At 33.7% G+C, this 19,218-nt stretch overlaps 1 protein-coding gene across 1 annotated transcript; it reads left to right on the forward strand.

The window, feature by feature from the left end:
- Positions 1-3,144: 3,144 nt before the first annotated feature.
- Positions 3,145-3,492, forward strand: LOC111474508 (S-protein homolog 1-like; the record flags this gene model as incomplete). The annotated part of the gene is made up of 1 exon (XM_023119564.1): positions 3,145-3,492. A coding segment is annotated over exon 1 (348 nt), but the record flags the coding sequence as incomplete, so codon positions are not given.
- Positions 3,493-19,218: the final 15,726 nt, after the last annotated feature.

The following is a 19,218-nucleotide window of genomic DNA, read 5'->3' on the forward strand; positions in this document are numbered from 1 at the left end:
ACTTTATTCCTTATAAGCCAGTTTATCGAGTCAATTCAACCGAGACAAAAGAAATTTGAAGGCAAGTGGAGGAGCTCATGGAGAAGGGCTATGTACGGGAAAGTTTGAGACCATGTTCTATACGAGATTTATTGGTGCCAAAGAAAGATGAAACTTGGTGCATATGCATGGATAATAGAGTCATCAACAAAATCATGGTAAAGTATCGACATCCTATTCCTAGGTTAGATGATTTGCTTGTTTATTGCATGATTCGTGTCTAGATATAAAAATTATCTTGAAATCTGGATATCATCAAATTAGAATGCACGTAGAAGATGAATGGAAAACAACTTTCAATATTAAGTTTGGATTGTATGAATGGCTTGTTATGCCTTTTAGGTTAACTAATGCTCCTAGTACACCCATGCGCTTAATATATAATGTTTTGAGAAAATATATGAGAAAACATGTTGTTTATATTGATGATATTATAATTTATTTGAAGATTTTGCTTGATCATGTGGAACATGTTAAACTAGTTTTGATTACACATAGAAAAGAGAAATTTAATTTTAATAAGGGTAGTTTTTGCATAGAAAAAGTTAACTCTATTGGCTTCATAGTTGGTAAAAGTAGAGTAGCTTTAGATAGAGACAAAGTTAAATTCATTATGGATTTGCCAATACCAAAAAGTGCACGTAAATTTTTGAGTTTTCACGAGTTTGCTAACCTCTATAAGAGATTTATAAATGATTTTAGAACCATAACTGAACTATTGAATGACTTAGTGAAAAAGAATATTGTTTTTAAATGGGGAGAAATGCAAGAGAATGCATCAAATTTTCTTAAGAAGAAATTAAGCAAACCATCATTTGTTTTGGCTAGCTTTGATAAAATTATAGAAATTGAATGTGATGCATGTTGTTTGGGCATAAGTGTTGTTTTAATTCAAGATAAAGAATTAAAACAACACTTATGAGCCAGCATTAAAATATGCTACCTATGAGCCAGCATTAAAATATGCTACCTATGATAAAGAATTATTTGCTTTAGTTCATATATTGCATGTGTGGGAACCCTACTTATGGCCTAGAGAATTGGTGATCCATTTTGATCATGAAAGCTTAAAGTATGTGAAGGGCCAAAGCAAACTGAATTGTAGACATGCAAAGTGGGTGGAATTCATTGAAACATTTTTGTATGTCATCAACTACTCATGGCTTAGAGAATTGGTGATCCATTTTGATCATGAAAGCTTAAAGTATGTGAAGGGTAAAAGCAAACTAAATCGAAGACATGCAAAGTGGGTGGAATTTATTGAAACATTTTTGTATGTCATCAAATATAAGCAAGGTAATATGGTAGCTGATGTGTTATCTAAAAGGTACGATCTCTTTACTTCTCTTAGTGCAAAAATTCTTGAACTTGAGCATATTACTTAATTATATAGAGATGACCAAGATTTCAAAAATATTTATGTATCTTGTCTTGCAAAAAAAAGCTATGGATGGTTATTATTTGTTTCATAAATTTTTTATGCTTTGTATTCCTAAATGCTCTATAAAAGATTTGCTTTGGAGAGAAGCACATGGTCGTGCCTTAATGGGACATCTCAGGATTAATAAAGTTTATAAGATGTTGCATAAACACTTTTTTTGGTCGAAGATGAAGCATGATATCCAAAAGTTTTGTAGCAAATGTTTTAAACGCAAAGAAACTAAATCTAGATCACAACCAAACGAATTTTATACTCATTTGAATGTACCTAACAAACCTTGGACTAATATATCTATACAATTTGTTCTTGGTTGACTGCACACTGAAAATGGTAAAGATTGTATTTTTGTTGTGGCAGATATGTCATTTTTTTTTCTGATTCGAGGACAAATCCGATTCAAAAAAATATGTCAACAACAGAATTTGAACATATGCGCAAATAGCTCAATTAATTTCAAACCTATCGCATTTGAATGTACCTAACAAGCCTTGATCAAGTTAGATTGTGGAGTGACTCAATTTAGAATAAGGTTCCAAATCTTGCTTCTAGATCTTCGATCGTAAGAGGTAATCTAATTCTAGCCTTATCTCTAGGTTGATCCAAATTTCATATAAGGAGGTATTAATTACTTTGATTCAAGGGTTCTTGCTAAAACAAAAGCTTGGATCGTTGGGCTGAGGATTTGGGTAACCTTATCACCTAGTACGAGGTGAAATACCTTGGACCCAGCCTCCTATGACCATAATTCTAAATGGCAAGCATGCCTCCGTGGAGAGCACGTAGTAGCCCTAGACAGTATAGAAAATGCCTTGGTACAAACCACATAAGTAGACCTAAGAAATATTGTTCATACAACCACCTAAGAAATATTGTTCATACAACCAAAGACGATCACTATAGGAATTAAACACCCCTCAAAGCAAACCACTACCTCAATTGAATTGAGTTTTGGTTAAGTTGGGAAGTTGCGAGATAAAATCCACCAATAATGAGAATGAAGCAATGGAAGTCATGACTTCAAGGTTTGGTCGGAGGCTTCACGAACTAAGTTCAAGTTTATGGACTTCCAAAAGTGTGATGTGCCCTTTATGCCACTAATGAGATATGGGGTGTAGGATATTCCTATTGATGGATCACCTAATGGATGACAAGTCGTTTTAGACCTTATGGATGACAATTCTTATTTGAAACTATAGTTCTAGAATTTTTTGAACTTATCTGTTCTCCCTCACCTTAAAATTTCTAAGGTCCTCGTAAAAAGTTTGAAAGTTCAACTTAAAAAAATAAATCGGGAATTTAATACCTTGAGTGCTATACCATATGTAATCTATGAATTGCTTTCTCTATTTTATATTTTCTACTGGAAAGTATGCATATTTTGTTGTCCATTTTATGAAAGTATTTTAAAAATCAATCAAATATTTATTATTCTTGGGCTAGTAACTATTATCTATTCGAGGAATTTTGTTATTGAAAATCTAATAATCTCTAAAATTATCCCAAAATTAACCTTAAATTGTGTTGCATAACCGAAATTAGTTAAATCATTAAGTTTTTTACAACCATAGCATGCATTTACATAGTTTCTTGCATGTACTATAAGTATGTATATTTATTCACATGTCCAACACAAATTGGTAGTTAAGCTAAAGGTGTATTAGGAAATGATAAAGAATATTGTCGTTTTCTTTCTTTTCACGGTGGCTTTAGTGGGGGCTGAGGTTCCAAGGGTCGCGTTACCACCACCAGGACCTTCTAGATATTACATTCATGTGGTTAACGGGCTAAGCAAACTTGGGTTGCTTGTGCATTGTCAGTCTAAAGACGATGACTTGGGGTATCATCGTTTGCTTAATCATGGAGATGATTACCAATGGAACTTCAAGGTTAACTTTTGGGGAACAACCCTCTATTGGTGCAAATTGGAGACGCCACATGCATATGTCTCTTTTGAAAGCTTTTGGCCTGAAACGCAGCACTTATGGCTCCGTGATAGGTGCAAACATGGAACTGTAGGAACTTGTATTTGGACGGCTAAAGATGATGGAATTTACTTGAGAAACTTTCTTGCTAATGTTGATGAATTGATACACAAGTGGATCTATAAAAGATAGAGAAGCTTTATTATCTCCTTTTGGTGGAATTATCCTTGAGGAACAAATGAAAAATAATGGGATAACACGAAAAGGTTGTTGTTGTTGTTGTTTTTTTTTCTTTTATTATTATTTTTTTGTATGAAATGTATTTGATAATGAACGGGTATTGTTTTTCTCCAAAATTATAAAAAAAATTAAATTTGTGTATGGAAACAAGTTTTCAAAATTGTAATATCGTTTTTATATTAAATCTAAAAAAATAATGATTTCTACTGACAAATATTAGAGAAAGTTTAGAATAATAAAATCTAAAATAGGTATTAAATGCTCATGTTACTGCAAATCTTCACATCAATTTTAAAATAGGATGGTAGGCACAACCCTTGAATTTCCATATATCTTATTAAAAGTTTCCCAATATAAGTTCCACAATCTTTCTTGATGTCCGATTTTCAAGAATTTGGATTTCCGACCAAAATTAAAAATATGAAAAAACAAACAAAAAATGAAAAGTAAAATAAAATAAAACATGAAAATTCGATAAAAATATAAATTTAAATGAAGATAAACAACACAAAAATTAAATATAAAATAATATTTAATTACAAGAGGGTGTTAAATTTTTTTATAAAGGTGAAAATTGTGTTGGGATATACAAACACCACTAGTGAGGCAAATACCTTATATCGTGTAAATTATATTATTCAGTTAATAATGCAATCACACACAATATATGACTGTGACTTATGGATTAAACCATAGCATCACCTCAGGTTTTTTTCAATTCTTGGCAGAGTTGGATGCATGGTACTTTTCTACACACGGCTCATGTACACATACATGGACCCATCAAACGAATTGTTATACGTGCCCCTTACGCCGGACTTTGTCGGTCACAACACAATACACGTCACTGGACCCTCATAAAAGAAAAAGTCTTCGTGATAACATGTCGGACATAAATATCGAAGGTATGCATCCGTACTAACATAACATAACGGAGAAGTATCCCGATACACATGACATACATACATGCACGAGGTCCCATTTTTTTTATTCATAAGATAACATTTATTTCATTTCCTTTCTCCTTCCCTCCAATCACGCATACATGGATAAACATCACATAATTCATCACATAACTTTACATGGAAAGATGTAACATTTCATACCTATCATACCATAACATATACCATCACAATATAACATATCATAAACATGTCACTTATCACTTGTCTCGTACCATAACATATTTCATATCATTTTCATATCATATCACAATGTGTGTGTGTATATATATATATATATATATCTGTCATTTAGGTGTCGTATCATAATCATATCGTATCGTAAACACTTCATGGTCATATCGTAACCTAATTTATCACAGCCTTAACATACTTAAACCTATCACAATGATATGGATTTCATGAGCGTACCTTAGTCATATCGTTATAGGAATATATCTTAACACTATCGTTCTATCAATCTTTCATGATCCTATCCCTTTCTACCCATAACCTAACCATATACTTTTATCAATTGATTATAACCATATCATTTTTATCAATCTCTCATATCCATTGCACTTCTATACGTAACCTAACCTTAATGTTTCATCAACATATCTTACTCCTATCATTACATTACGTTCAATGCATTATTTTCGCATCCTATCTCAAACACATCATTGAACACATCGTACCATAAATATTAACATACAATTAACATATTAGAACATATGAATACCATATCATAAGCATATCGATCAATAAACAGTTCACACATATCAATATATATGACACGTGCAGAACCATAGGGCACGTGTCAACATCAAATATAATCATGCCGATAGTAAGGCCACTTACATGATTAGTTTAGGCTGGTGTCACCAATTAATCATTGAGAAAGTTCGATTTTGTCCTTTATATTCAAGTCAACCTATAAGAACCATGACATCAAGTTCAATGTCAATTCTCTAAATTTTACAACGCTCCATGTGTTAGACTTCATGTGAGTATTAGAGACTCTATGAGCGGAGTCTTGGAGGGTTATATATATATATATAATTCCATTTTCATTAAATATGTTATTTTCTATTATTATTGTTTTAGGAAAGATATTATTACTAGAAAGAATTTGATGGAGTTTCTTGACATGACATTTCATCGGTTTTGTCTTTTAATTTTCACCAAATCCTTAATTTTTTCTCTATTAAATTTCCTCTATGTATTTTTAAAATTAATCGTATTTATTTTAATTCTTCAAATTTCCTCTTTTTCTTTTAATCAATTATTGCTCCTACATCTTGGCTTAAATTTTCTTACCATATTTATTTCTATTTTTTTCTTTTCTATTCTATTCTTTTCCATTAACCGTTTGGCTCTACAAATTCTCCTTTTTCTTTCTTTTCTTATTGTATTTTTCTTTTATTTTTCTATTTTATTTTGTTCGGAGTATTCTTGATTTCCATTCGTATTGCATTTTGCTCGATTTGTGCTAATTAAGTGTCGTGAACTCGCATAGGTTTACTTGGATTTCAAAAGGAAAATTTGAACTAGCTCCAAGTACAATTTAGGGACTTCAACTTAACTACCTTGGTATGTTTCTTCACTAAAGTTTTGGTTTGATGAATTGTTTGAAGCACGAGTGGCGGATTCCCCGTGGCCCTTGCTTGTGTCGTCCCTTGTGATTTCTATATTTGCATATTATGTTATGACGTGTTGTTATGATGACAAATGTTACGTTTTGTAATTTCATGTTTACTTATTATGCTATTGTGAATGTGACATATTATGAAAGTATGGTAGCATAGATTACATACACTTTATGTAATGATAAGAAATGGTAATGTAATGTATGAAATGAACAAAGATATGCATTGCACCAAAGATATATGCCAATATTTTAATTGGGATAGCATGGTAAGTGCTAGGCTGCTCTCATCATCCATGGGAGGTTCGTTGGCGAACCCTACCCACAGGACAATCTAGTCACCCAAGGTTAGGGAAGTGATCCCCTATGCTTGTCAACTATTAAGATTACCCTCATAATCCTACGTCCCCTCTTCTGACGGATCAACTATGCAAGATAATCAAAATGAACTATCGTTCACACAATCCTGATTGGCCTAGGCCTAGGTCGACAGTACTTGTACCAAAGTGTAAAAGGAAGTTGAAGTAACGGCCTAGATGCTACCTTTTCTTGCTTAATTTGTACCATCTTTCTATTCTTTGACAATGGAAACCTTCTTTGCTTATGCAATGAGGGATCGAATACTTAGATTGAGGCACGTCTTCATAAAATTCTAATCAGACATTATGGTGATTTCTAGTATGAACATCTTGGAAAAGAGGTTGGTTGGTTTCTTCCTTATGGCCAGAGAGTCACCTATATTTGGGGATGTGATAATTCTACACTAGCCAACAATTACGCTATCTCATGGTATCCCACACTCCCTTTTAAGGAATAGGTTAACAACATATTGACTATATTCAAGAGGCTGCAGGCCATTCAACGGAACAGAAGCTCAAACTACTAGCATGTGCTTAGCTCAATAGTACTAATATTGTAGTGGAAAGGGATTGGAGTGTCTAAAGATAGCGTATCATCCACGCATCTCATAGCCTAGATAGTTACCTTGGTCATTCTTTGGAGTCGTGGAGATGTACCATTTTATTAGGGGCCTCTAATCACATCTTTGGGTAAACACAAGTCTAGATTTTTTATCACCGCTCAATATCCTACGGTATTTTCATAAGGCAACCCTAATCCTTAATCCAACGAATCATGCTTTTGTTGAAGCAAAAACACTTGAATCAAAGTAATTAACACCTCCTTATACAAAATTCAGATCAACCAAGAGATAAGGCTAGAATTAGATTACCTCTTACAATCGAAGATCTAAAAGCATGATTTGGTAACCTTGTTCTAAATCGAGTCACTCCGCAATCAACCTTAATCAAGGCTTAATTGAATGGCTTGGATGCAATTCTACCACAAGAATTGCTTGAAACTTAGAAAGGACTAATATGATGTTCCAATTTCTAAGGAAACGTCTAAATTTGAGATCTCAATTTCATCCATCCACGATTTTGATTTTTACATAACAATTTCTTGGTATTTATACTCCCCATAAATGCATAAATGACGTTTGTGACCATGATTTAATCCCGATCCCCTTAAATCTCCAAGAAAGACGAAGTCAATTTGGCCATTTGACAATTCCAAACAATATGAAACTAAAAGTAATAAAGTTTTCCACCCAACTTTGATACGTTTAAGTGGCTAAGGAGACGAACATTTTTTATTCTTATCATATTTAGTCCACTAGAAATCTATGGACCTTATCAAGATTCTACACACGCTATCTCGTCCTAATCTTATCACGATTTTCTAGTGCTTGCGAAGCACATGTCGCTCTTACCAATTCTAATTTCCTATGCAATGGAAAGCATAGAAAACGACATTCATACGAAATTTTATCATAGGGGAATTTTGGTAATTTCTTCCATCATGCATGATGTACTCATCCATATTGCTCAATTTTTATTTTAATCAAGCATATAATACATAAAAGACATACATACAATACATACTCACAAAAATAAAGCTTTTCTGAGGTCGTTAACATGTATTTTTGACCATCTAAGTTAAGGAATGCTCGTTGCATGCTATCATGTCCTAGCGATCTTTACAAGTATTACTTGCCTAAAGTCTATGTGGTTACTTACTTGAATGACGCTTACCTTCTTGAGCCAGCTATTCCATGTGTTTGGAGCTCAAGAATTTATGGAATTTCTCTCGTAGATCCTAATTCAAGCATAATTATGTTAATATCGAAGTCAAGACAAAAAACTGACAAATGGAGGTCGAACGAACAAAATGACACTCACATGCACTTACACACGTCGAGAAAGGGTTTTCACGTGCAATTTCACGCATGGGGATTTTTTGTAGATCTCGGTTACTCATTGAGTCATTGGATCGGTTTCTGGTTGCATTTTTTGTTATGGTCAAAGGCTAACGAGTTGCACACGCAAGCTTTTTGATCGAATCAAGGTTCAGGGATCGAGTTAATCTACATGCACGTCACCATTAGTAGCTGAACGATTCTCTCTGCTTAGCATTCGCCACTTGTCCTGCTGAGCTTTAGACTCACTACGGTCAACGTCGTCCAACGCGTGCCTTCTCCCTTTTAGCCAACATTCATTATTTTACAAATAGGATGAGGTTTCTATTACCTATCAAATTTCTTCTAAATTTTGTAACTTCTTATGGGTACACATAGGTATTTTCTCTTAAGTTTATTTTAGCCACAAAAAGAAAAATAAAATGCAAATTCGGTCCCGAATTCAAAACTTAGGAAATTTACCATTTCTTTAAATTCAATGAAATACTGCCTTTAGATCATAATGTACTCTAGCTTCGTGTATGAATCTTGGGTGAAATTCCCCCAATATGAACCTACTAAAAGTTTCGAACTTAATTTCAAGAAGCTAAATTAGAAAAAATGAAATGCTTGCCTACACTTCATTTATTCTTGACGGATTTGAATAGTAACACCCGAGCCGCAACAGATACATAACTCTTACTTTAATACCTTAAATTTGGAAATTTTTGGATTTTATTATTGACATAGAGGGTGAATCTCAAGAAAGGAAAAAAAAATGCTTGAGAAGCCTTAGGGAACCTTTGGAGCAAAAATTCAATATTTATCAAATTAAGAAAAATTTAGATAAAAATCCACTAGACAAAAAGGTAATTTTTTCTACCTTATAATTTGAGGGGTCTGGGTTGACCGGTATAGAAAACAAAGAAGAGAGAGGAAGGTAGAATTTCGGTTTTTGTGGAAGGAGGAAAAACAAGAAAGTAAATAGGACGTCAATCGGACACTTTAATGAAAAATTTGGCAAAAGATTTATCTCTAGTCCTAGTAAGAGGATCGATGAGTGTCAGTTTTGGTTGTAGGATAGTTCAATTTGACTACGATGTTCCAGGAAAAGATTCTTACAAGTTTCGTGTTGAAACTCGACCATGATTTGTTTCAGAATTAGATTCGAGAGATTTGTAATTTCCATAAGAAAATATATTTTTTCCAAAATTTGAACTCAATTAATATGTTCTCTGTCTTCCTAAAAATTAAAAAAAAAATGGCATCAAATTGGTTGATTCGAGATCTTTATTTTTCGTGAATAAACCAAGTCATTTCTAGTTAACGATTGGAAGATAAAAAGCAATCCAAAAAAATTATTGAGATGCGTCGCTCATCGGAATCTTGAAAAATTGAACGTTGGAAGAATCGACCGTGGATACACAGCTGCTGAAGAGGAGAGAGAAGCGTAATAGGGAGAATGCACTACATAGATACATTAAGATGTTTTTTTGGAAAATTGAACGTTGGAAGAATCGACCGTGGATACACAGTTTTTCTCAAGGTTTTTCCAAGGGAGAAGTTCCATATACCTTGATCACTCTATTTATAGAGTCATGTTTGCATGTTCATGCAAATTTGAGATTACCAAATTTTGACACTTCAAAATTCCACTAACTCAAACATTGATTTTCTATTAAATGAAGTCAACATTTTATTTTTTTTTATTTTATCTCAACATATGAATTTCGTGGTATGAATTTTCCAGAGAGCGTCAAAGGAAAACGATGTATCTCATATACCTTTTTCCTCCCACTAAGTATTTTAGACGGTTGGGTATACTTATTATTTAGGTATATTCTGGTTAATTAAATATAACTTAAGTCTAGGTGATTTTTCTAAAACTTGTATCACTTAAGCATGCTCATAAAACTGGGCTAAATAAACTCAAGTACTGGTCCGATCTCCAGGTAGTAGGTGTTCCGTAAACCGTCAACTTAAGTACCTCTAGCTTTAGACAAGATCGTGTCAGGTGAGCTTTCTTGTAACTGCAATTTTGTAAGACATCGACCTATTTTAACTATTAAAATTGATCGTTCTTGGTTCTTAAACCTAAGTGAGCATGCACTTATCTTTATTATAGATTTTAACGTCTATCTCGTTTTATGAAATTGAAAATAACCTATAACATGCATCTAAAATGCTTTATATAACAATTATATAATCATCCATTCCATGCAATAATATAAGAATTTATATCTATCACTCATGGAACCCTCAACATGCATATTATAAATTATAACACTTATAACATACTTGGAATGCATGAAACATGCTTAGCCTATAGTGGGATTTTAAAAAAATATGACATACTTTATGCATATACATTTTCTATTTAATTCAAACATACATTCATAATGCATAATTAATTAAACACGCTAAAGTTGATTGGTTTTGGCATTTTAAAACAAGCAATTAACTAAATTATTACATTAATCATTAAAAATAACTTGAACCGCTCCCAAGGATCACGAACTGGGCGAACTAACCCTTAAAAACGTTGAACCGGACCCCAAAGGTAGAAAAACCACCCGAACCACCTCTTCCATCTTCTTTTTCGGTTCAGCTTGCTATTGCTTCTATTTTCAATCAATTACAACTTAAAATGGACTCTAATGACTCCATAAAAATTACAGACCTTTCTTCATTCATTAAAGCCCATACACATTAGGCTTATTACAAAAATTGTATCAAATGGAAGCATAAAAAAATGTCAAAACAAAAACCATCCACTTTAGCAACCACAAAATTTCATTCATGAAATGGTACTCACCATGATGAAATTAATGTAAATAAAGTGCCTAAAACTTGCTCTGATACCAATTGATGGTGTTAATATAACACATGCGGAAGCAATTTGGATCTTAGGCACTTTTAGAACATCAATTATAGTAAATAACTAGCATGTTCATAAGTATTAAAACTTAATGAGTTTGAATACTAACCTTTTGTTGTTAAAATTCCTTTTTCCTCACGAACCGGTTTTGAACCACCACTAGTGTCTTCTCCACTATCCTCCGACCTTAGAACGGGATTGTGGAATCTGGTGAGTGACTAAACTTTGGAGGGATTTTGTATATATGCAGAGAATGTTTGTGAGAGGTTTTTCTCAAGGTTTTTCACAAAGAAAAAGACCTTTCATGTTTTATGATCACTCTATTTATAGAGTCATGTTTGCATGTTCATGCAAATTTGAGATCACCAAATTTTGACACTCAAAATTCCACTCAAATGTTTGGGATTATGTGGCAAGCATGCATGCTTGAGTTAACCAAATTTTGACACTCAAAATTTCACTCAAACTTGTGGGGTTTATTTGGCAAGCATGCAAGTTTAGTTAAACAAAATTTTGACACCTTAAAATTCCACTAACATGGACTTTTCCATTAAATAAAAGTCAACATTTTGACTTTCTTCATTTTGATTTAACAATCAATTTGAATTATAAATTTCAAATTAAAGTAATATTAAATGATTAATTAAACTATTTAAGTAATATTTAATATTAATTCAAATGTCAAACCCAATTAATTCCGAGACATATTTGATTAAGATATTTAAATCTTATTTAAATATCTCAGATTCTCTCTTGTTGTTTAATTCGTAAATAGAACAAAAATGTGGCTAAATATATCGTATATATGTAGTGCATTCTCCTTAATTTGACTTCAAACACTTTGAACTCACTCGTCGCACTACTCTATGGTTTAGTCCGATATGAGCTAGCAGAGGGACCTAATGGACCAATAGATCATGGGCTCCAACGATCCAAGATTAACCAGTTAAACTCATTAACCTTGTTAACCAACATTCGTTAACTACTAGGACATTCCACTATAGCCTAGTAGTTGCACTCCCCTCACTATAGATATATTTCTGTTCATTTGATATAACCATGATTAGTAAGTTGATCCTTCACAGGTTGTTCGTAACTAGAGCTGGGTCAATTTACCGTTTTACCCCTGAAGTTACTTCTTATTTCTTATGTCTCACTGATCCTCTAATGAACAATTGGTTTGTGGTCCAACCAGTAAACCGAATCCCTCTCAGGTCAATGAGAGGGTGGGGCCCCTTGTTCAAGACCTGGAGTCAGTACTTAAGAGAACTACCTCTCTTCTATCCCTAAAAGTGGGTAGGAGCGAATTCCATCTTGCACCTCACGTCTCCAGCAATTTACCCAGTCTTACCCCTGAAATGGGAGGCCTATTGAGTCGGCGAACTTGAGCCACTCTCACCCATGCAAATCCAAGGATAATTCCGAATAAACTGGAGTTCATGGTTAGCTTAGGATTAAGATTGAGTTACCTAGGTCATCGAATGAAAAGAAAATATGTCTCAACAGTAAACGACATTATAAAGTGAGAGTGATTTTCTTCATGGTCCGATCTTATGCAATACTCATTGCATAGGACGCCCCCACTCACATGCCTCCACTTGTACAATTTCAGTGATCACATTGTTTATATCATATACAAAAGTGGGCCCCAGAATAAGGTACTCAGCCTTATCCTTATACTAAAGATCATTTTGACTATATACTTGAACTTGATCAACTCTTATGTCTCTACATATAGTTCAAGTAATCGTACTATAGCCAAAGTGTTCTTAGTTTATTGAATTTAGATTAATGATCGTAAAGTTCACTTTATTCAATAACAATATTTACTAAATAAACAACAATAATAACTTTATTAAAAATAGAATATGTTTTTGTTTACAAACTATGAGTTTTAGGACATAAAATTCAACCGAAAGAAGGTTTCTTCATAGTCCACCCCCTCTCTTTGGGTATAACCCTTTGCTACAAGTCGATTTTTAAAGGTCTGTACCTTACCGATTTAGTCTCGTTTTCTCTTATAGATCCATTTGCAACCAATAGGTTTTATCCCATCTGGTTGATCTACAAGTTCCCAAACTGAATCGAAGTACTTTGACTCCATTTCAAGATTCATGACTTTGATCCACTAATCTTTATCTTCATCATTCATTGCCTGTTTATAGGTCAATGGATCCTCAACGCCATCATCAGGTATGATGACTTGTGTTTCTGCCAAACCCAAGTAACGATTGGGTTGAGTTATAACCCTCCCACTACGTCGAGGCATTCTCAACTCTTGAGAAGGAAGTGATTGACCAGAAGTGCAGCTCCATCAACAACTCTTGTTGAAGGACAAACCTAATCAACAACTCTTGTTGTTTTATCAGTAGCTTCTTTAGAAATCTCACTTAATACTAGTTTGCTGCGAGGTTGATGATTTCTTACATGGTCTTCCTCTAAGAATGTAGCGTTTGTTGATACAAACACTCTATTTTCTTGAGGGTCATAAAACAAACCACCTTTCGTCTCCTTGGGGTATCCTACGAATATACATAATTTTGAACGACGTTCTAATTTCTTGGAGTTTTGCAACAACACATGTGCTGGGCATCCCCAAATCCTGAAGTGACGTAAAGTACCTTTACGCCCTTTTCATAACTGATAAGCTGTTTCTGAAACACTCTTAGAAGAAACCATGTTCAAAATGTATGTAGCAGTCTCCACTATATATCCCCAAAACGGATCAGGTAATTGAGCGAAACTCATCATAGACCGAACCATGTCTAACAGAGTTCTATTTCTTCTTTCTGATACATCATTCTGTTGAGGCATACCAGGGGCTGAGAGTTGAGACGTTATTACATGTTCTATCATATAGTCTTGAAATCTTAAGTCCATATACTCTCCATCTCGATCTGATCGAAGTGCTTTAATAGTTTTACCTAATAGATTCTCAACCTCAGTCTTATACTCTCTGAATTTTTCAAGAGCTTCAGACTTGTGATGCATTAGGTAAAGATAGTCATACCTTGAATAATCATTAATAAAACTGATGAAATATTCATACCCTCCTCGTGCTTTGACATTCATTGGACCACAGAGATCTGTATGCACGAGTTCTAAGGTTTCTTTGGCTCTATAACCTTTTTCAGAAAATGATCGTTTAGTCATTTTACCCTGAAGACAAGACTCACATGGAGGTAAAGAGTTGTCTTCTAACTCATTTAGAATTTCTCTTTTAACCAATATCTCAATCCTATTGAGATTAATGTGGCATAGTCTTAAGTGCCAAAGATAGGTATTAGGAGAAATCTTTTGTTGTTTATTTTGAGTTTCAACTGTTTTAAACATCTCGGTATTTAAAATAGCTTTTGTTTCACTCGGTTTTAACATATATAAGTTGTTTTCTAGTTTTGCAGAACAAATATGAATACCTCTTTTGCAAATGAACACTTTATTGATTTCAAAAGATACTTTATACAATTTTTCTAATAAACAAGAGATAGATAATACATTTCTTTTTATTCCAGGAACAAAAAGTACATTATCTAATATAATGAATCTATCTCCAAAAAACAATTTTAAATTTTCTATTGATCCTGCTGAGACAACCTCTCCTGTTCCTACCTTGAGTTTTATCTCGCCGTCCGCAAGCATTCTTCAGGAGCTAGTTTCCTGGTAAAAAGAACAAATATGATTAGTCGCCCCTGAATCTAGTATCCAAGTTGAGGTTTCATACTCTACTAAACATATTTCTATAATGAGTAAATCATATTTACGTTGTTGTGTCTTTTTGGCTTTTTTCTCTGAAAGGTATTTTGGGCAATTTCTCTTCTTGTGCCCGTTTTCATTGCAATGGAAACATTTTCCTTTATCTGTTTTTTGAATCTTGTATTTGCGGTCAGTAGGAATCCTATTTTTTCCCTTACCCTTCTTCTTTATCAAAACACTTTTAGAAGTTGAAGGTCCGGACTTATTTTTGGAAGACGATCCTCGTAGTAATTTCTTAAAGATAACAACATTTGCTTCTCCTCTTTTTCCCTTGTTCGTTAAGAGAGACTGATAAGTCTGTAGCTCATTGAGAAGAGCAGCCAAGTTATATTTTATCTTGTTCATTATCAAATTTGTGCAGAACTTGAAGAAGCTCTTAGGAAGAGACTCCATGATAAAACTGACTTGACTCTTCTCATCAATGACATCTCCATTTTCTTCTGCCACATTGAAATGGACCATGATGTCCAGGACATGTTCTCTAACTGAGGTCCCTTCTTTCATACGGCAGATGTAAATGTATTTTATGGCGTCATGTCTAAGAGAGAAGGACGGTTGTCCAAACATCCATTTCAGAGATTCCCTAATCTCTTTAGTAGTACCCATGACGTCGTGTTTCTTAGCCAAAACATCAGATAGGCTGGCTAAAATGTACACTCAGGCTTTGTAATTTGCCTTTGCCTATCTGTCATATACATCCCGAACTGTTCTGTTTGCATTTGAGATGGGGTTTGGAGGACATTCCTCAGTTAAAACAAACCTTAAATCATCAATTACAAGTATTGTCTTTAGGTTTGATTTCCAAGTTGCGTAATTGTTGTCGTTTAATTTATCAGAAGCGAGTAATTGTACTATTGAGTTTGTCATGTTGTGATATAAAGAAAATTCTATTAGTGATTTGATTTAATCCTGTTTAATCCAATCAGGTTTAGCAAATGTTATAATGTACCCAAAAATTATTAATCTGCAACGATACTTTAGTGAGTTAGAACAACTGCTACCGAGGGGTAGTCAATCACTCCACTAAACCAAGACATTCTTGACTTAAACACTAATCCCAGAATAACTCTTGTTCCTATAGTGTTTTAGTTATCGCTATTTTGGTAAAAAATATACTAATTCTTAGTAATTCTTCGTAAATGTGACCCATCAATTTCAAACCTCAGAGATCGATCCCAACAACGCTATCGAATAAAAAAGCCAAAGTTGGGAATGGACCTAAGAAATCCTATCCATTTCTGAAGTTTGCATTGTTTCGACTCCCATGTTACGACCCTCCGAATAGGGAGTTGCTCTAGGACAGCATGCAGGTGGAACATGGGAATCTCACGGTGAAACCTAGTGGTGGAGACCATAGGACGTGTTGATATACTACCTTCTCACACTTACTATAAATACTTTCTCTATTCACCTCGTTATTGACTCGTGCAAATACCTTCCAAATGGAGGACGCTCCCATGGCGACATGAGGCCGAGAATGAATCTCACGGCGTAAATTTTCAGAGAGCGTGAAAGAAAAACAATGTATCTCATATACATTTTTCCTCACACTAAGTATTTTTTACGGTTGGGTACACTCATTACTTAGGTATATTCCGGCTAATTAAATATAACTTAAGTCTAGGAGATTTTTCTAAAACTTATATCACTTAAGCATGCTCATAAAACTGGGCTAACTAAGTTCAAGTACTGGTCCGATCTCCAGGTAGTAGGTGTTCCGTAAACCGTCAACTTAAGTACCTCCAGCCTTAGACAAGATCGTGCCAGGTGAGCTTTCTTGTAACCGCGATTTTATAAGACATTGACCTATTTTAACTATTAAAATTGATCCTGTTTGGTTCTTAACCCTAAGTGAGCATGCACTTATCTTTATTATAGATTTTAACGTCTTTCTCGTTTTATGACGTTGAAAATAACCTATAACATGCATCTAACATGCTTTATATAACAATTATATAATCATCCATTCCATGCAATAATATAAGAATTTATATCTATCACTCATTGAACCCTCAACATGCATACTATACATTATAACACTTATAACATACTTGGAATGCATGAAACATGCTTAGCCTATTGTGGGATTTTAAATCTATATGACATACTTTATGCATATACATTTTCTATTTAATTAAAACATACATTCATAATGCATAATTAATTAAACACGCTAAAGTGGATTGGTTTTGGCATATTAAAGCAAGCAATTAACTAAATTATTATATTAATAATTAAAAATAACTTGAACCTCTCCCGAGGATCATGAACTGGGCGAACCAACCCCTAAAAACGTTGAACTGTACCCCAATGGCAGAAAAAAACACTCGAACCACCTCTTCCATCTTCTTCTTCGGTTTAGCTTGCTTTCTCTTCGATTTTCGATCAATTACAACCTAAAATGGACTCTAATGACTCCATAAAAATTACAGACCTTTCTTCACTCATTAAAGCCCATACACATTAGGCCAATTACAATAATTGTATCAAATGGAAGCATAAAAAAAATGCCAAAATCAAAAACATCCACTTTAGCAATCACAAAATTTCATTCATGAAATGGTACCCACCATGCTCAAATTAATGTAAATAAAGTGCCTAAAACTTGCTCTGATACCAATTGATGGAGTTAATATTACAAATGCAAAGAAATTTGGATCTTAGGATCTCTTGGAACATTAATTATAGTAAATGACTAGCATGTTCATAAGTATTAAAACTCAAGGTCGTACCAACCTTTTGTAGTTCAAATTTCTTTTTCCTCACGAACAGGTTTCGAACCACCACTAGTGTGTTTTTTAAATTCTTGGCAGAGTTGGATGCATGGTACTTTTCAACACACGCCCACGTACGCATACATGGACCCATCAGACGGATTAGTATACGTGCCCCTTAGGCCGGACTTTGTCGGGCACAACACAATACACGTCACTGAACCCTCATAAAAGAAAAGGTCTTCATGATAACATGTCGAACATAAATATCGAAGGTATGCATCCGTACTAGCATAACATAACGGGGAAGTATCCCGATACACATGACATACATACATGCACGATGTCCCATGATTTTTATTCATAAGATAACATTTATTTCATTTCTTTTCTCCTTCCCTCCATAACATATTTCATGTATGCATCACGCATACACGGATAAACATCACATAATCCATCACATAACTTTACGTGGAAAGATGTAACATTTCATACCTATCATACCATAACATATACCATCACAATATATCATATCATAAACATGTCAGTTATCACATGTCTCGTACCATAACATATTTCATATCATTCTCATACATATCACAATGTATATATACATATATATATATATATATATATATATATATATATATATATATATCTGTCATTCACGTGTCGTATCATAATCATATCGTATCGTAAACACTTCATGGTCTTATCGTTCCTTAGTTTATAATAGCCTTAACATTCTTATACCTAACTCAGCGATATCGTTTCATGAACGTGCCTTAATCATATCATTACAGGAACGTATTCTAACGCTATCGTTCTATCAATCTATCATAATTTTATCCCTTTCTACCCTAACCTAACCATGTACTTTTATCAATCGATTGTGACCATATCGTTTTTATCAATCTCTCATATCCATAGCACTTCTATACGTAACCTAACCTTAACGTTTCATCAATATATCTTACTCCTATCATTAGATTACGTTCAATGCATCATTTTCACATCCTATCTCAAACATATTATTGAACACATCGTACTATAAGTATTAAAATACAATTCACATATTATAACATATGAATACCATATCATAAGCATATCGATCAATAAACAATTCACAATACAATTCACATATTATAACATATGAATACCATATCATAAGCATATCGATCAATAAACAATTCACACATATCAATATATATGACACGTGCAGAACCACAAGACACGTGTCAACATCAAATATAACCATGCCGATAGTATGGCCACTTACCTGATTAGCTTTGGCTGGTGTCATCAATTTATCATTTAGAAAGTTTGAGTTTGTCCTTTATATTCAAGTCAACCTATATGAACCATGACATCAATTTCAATTTCAATTCTCTGAATTTTACCATGGT

Source organism: Cucurbita maxima, unplaced genomic scaffold, assembly GCF_002738345.1.
Source record: "Cucurbita maxima cultivar Rimu unplaced genomic scaffold, Cmax_1.0 Cma_Scf00432, whole genome shotgun sequence".
Lineage (NCBI taxonomy): Eukaryota > Viridiplantae > Streptophyta > Magnoliopsida > Cucurbitales > Cucurbitaceae > Cucurbita > Cucurbita maxima.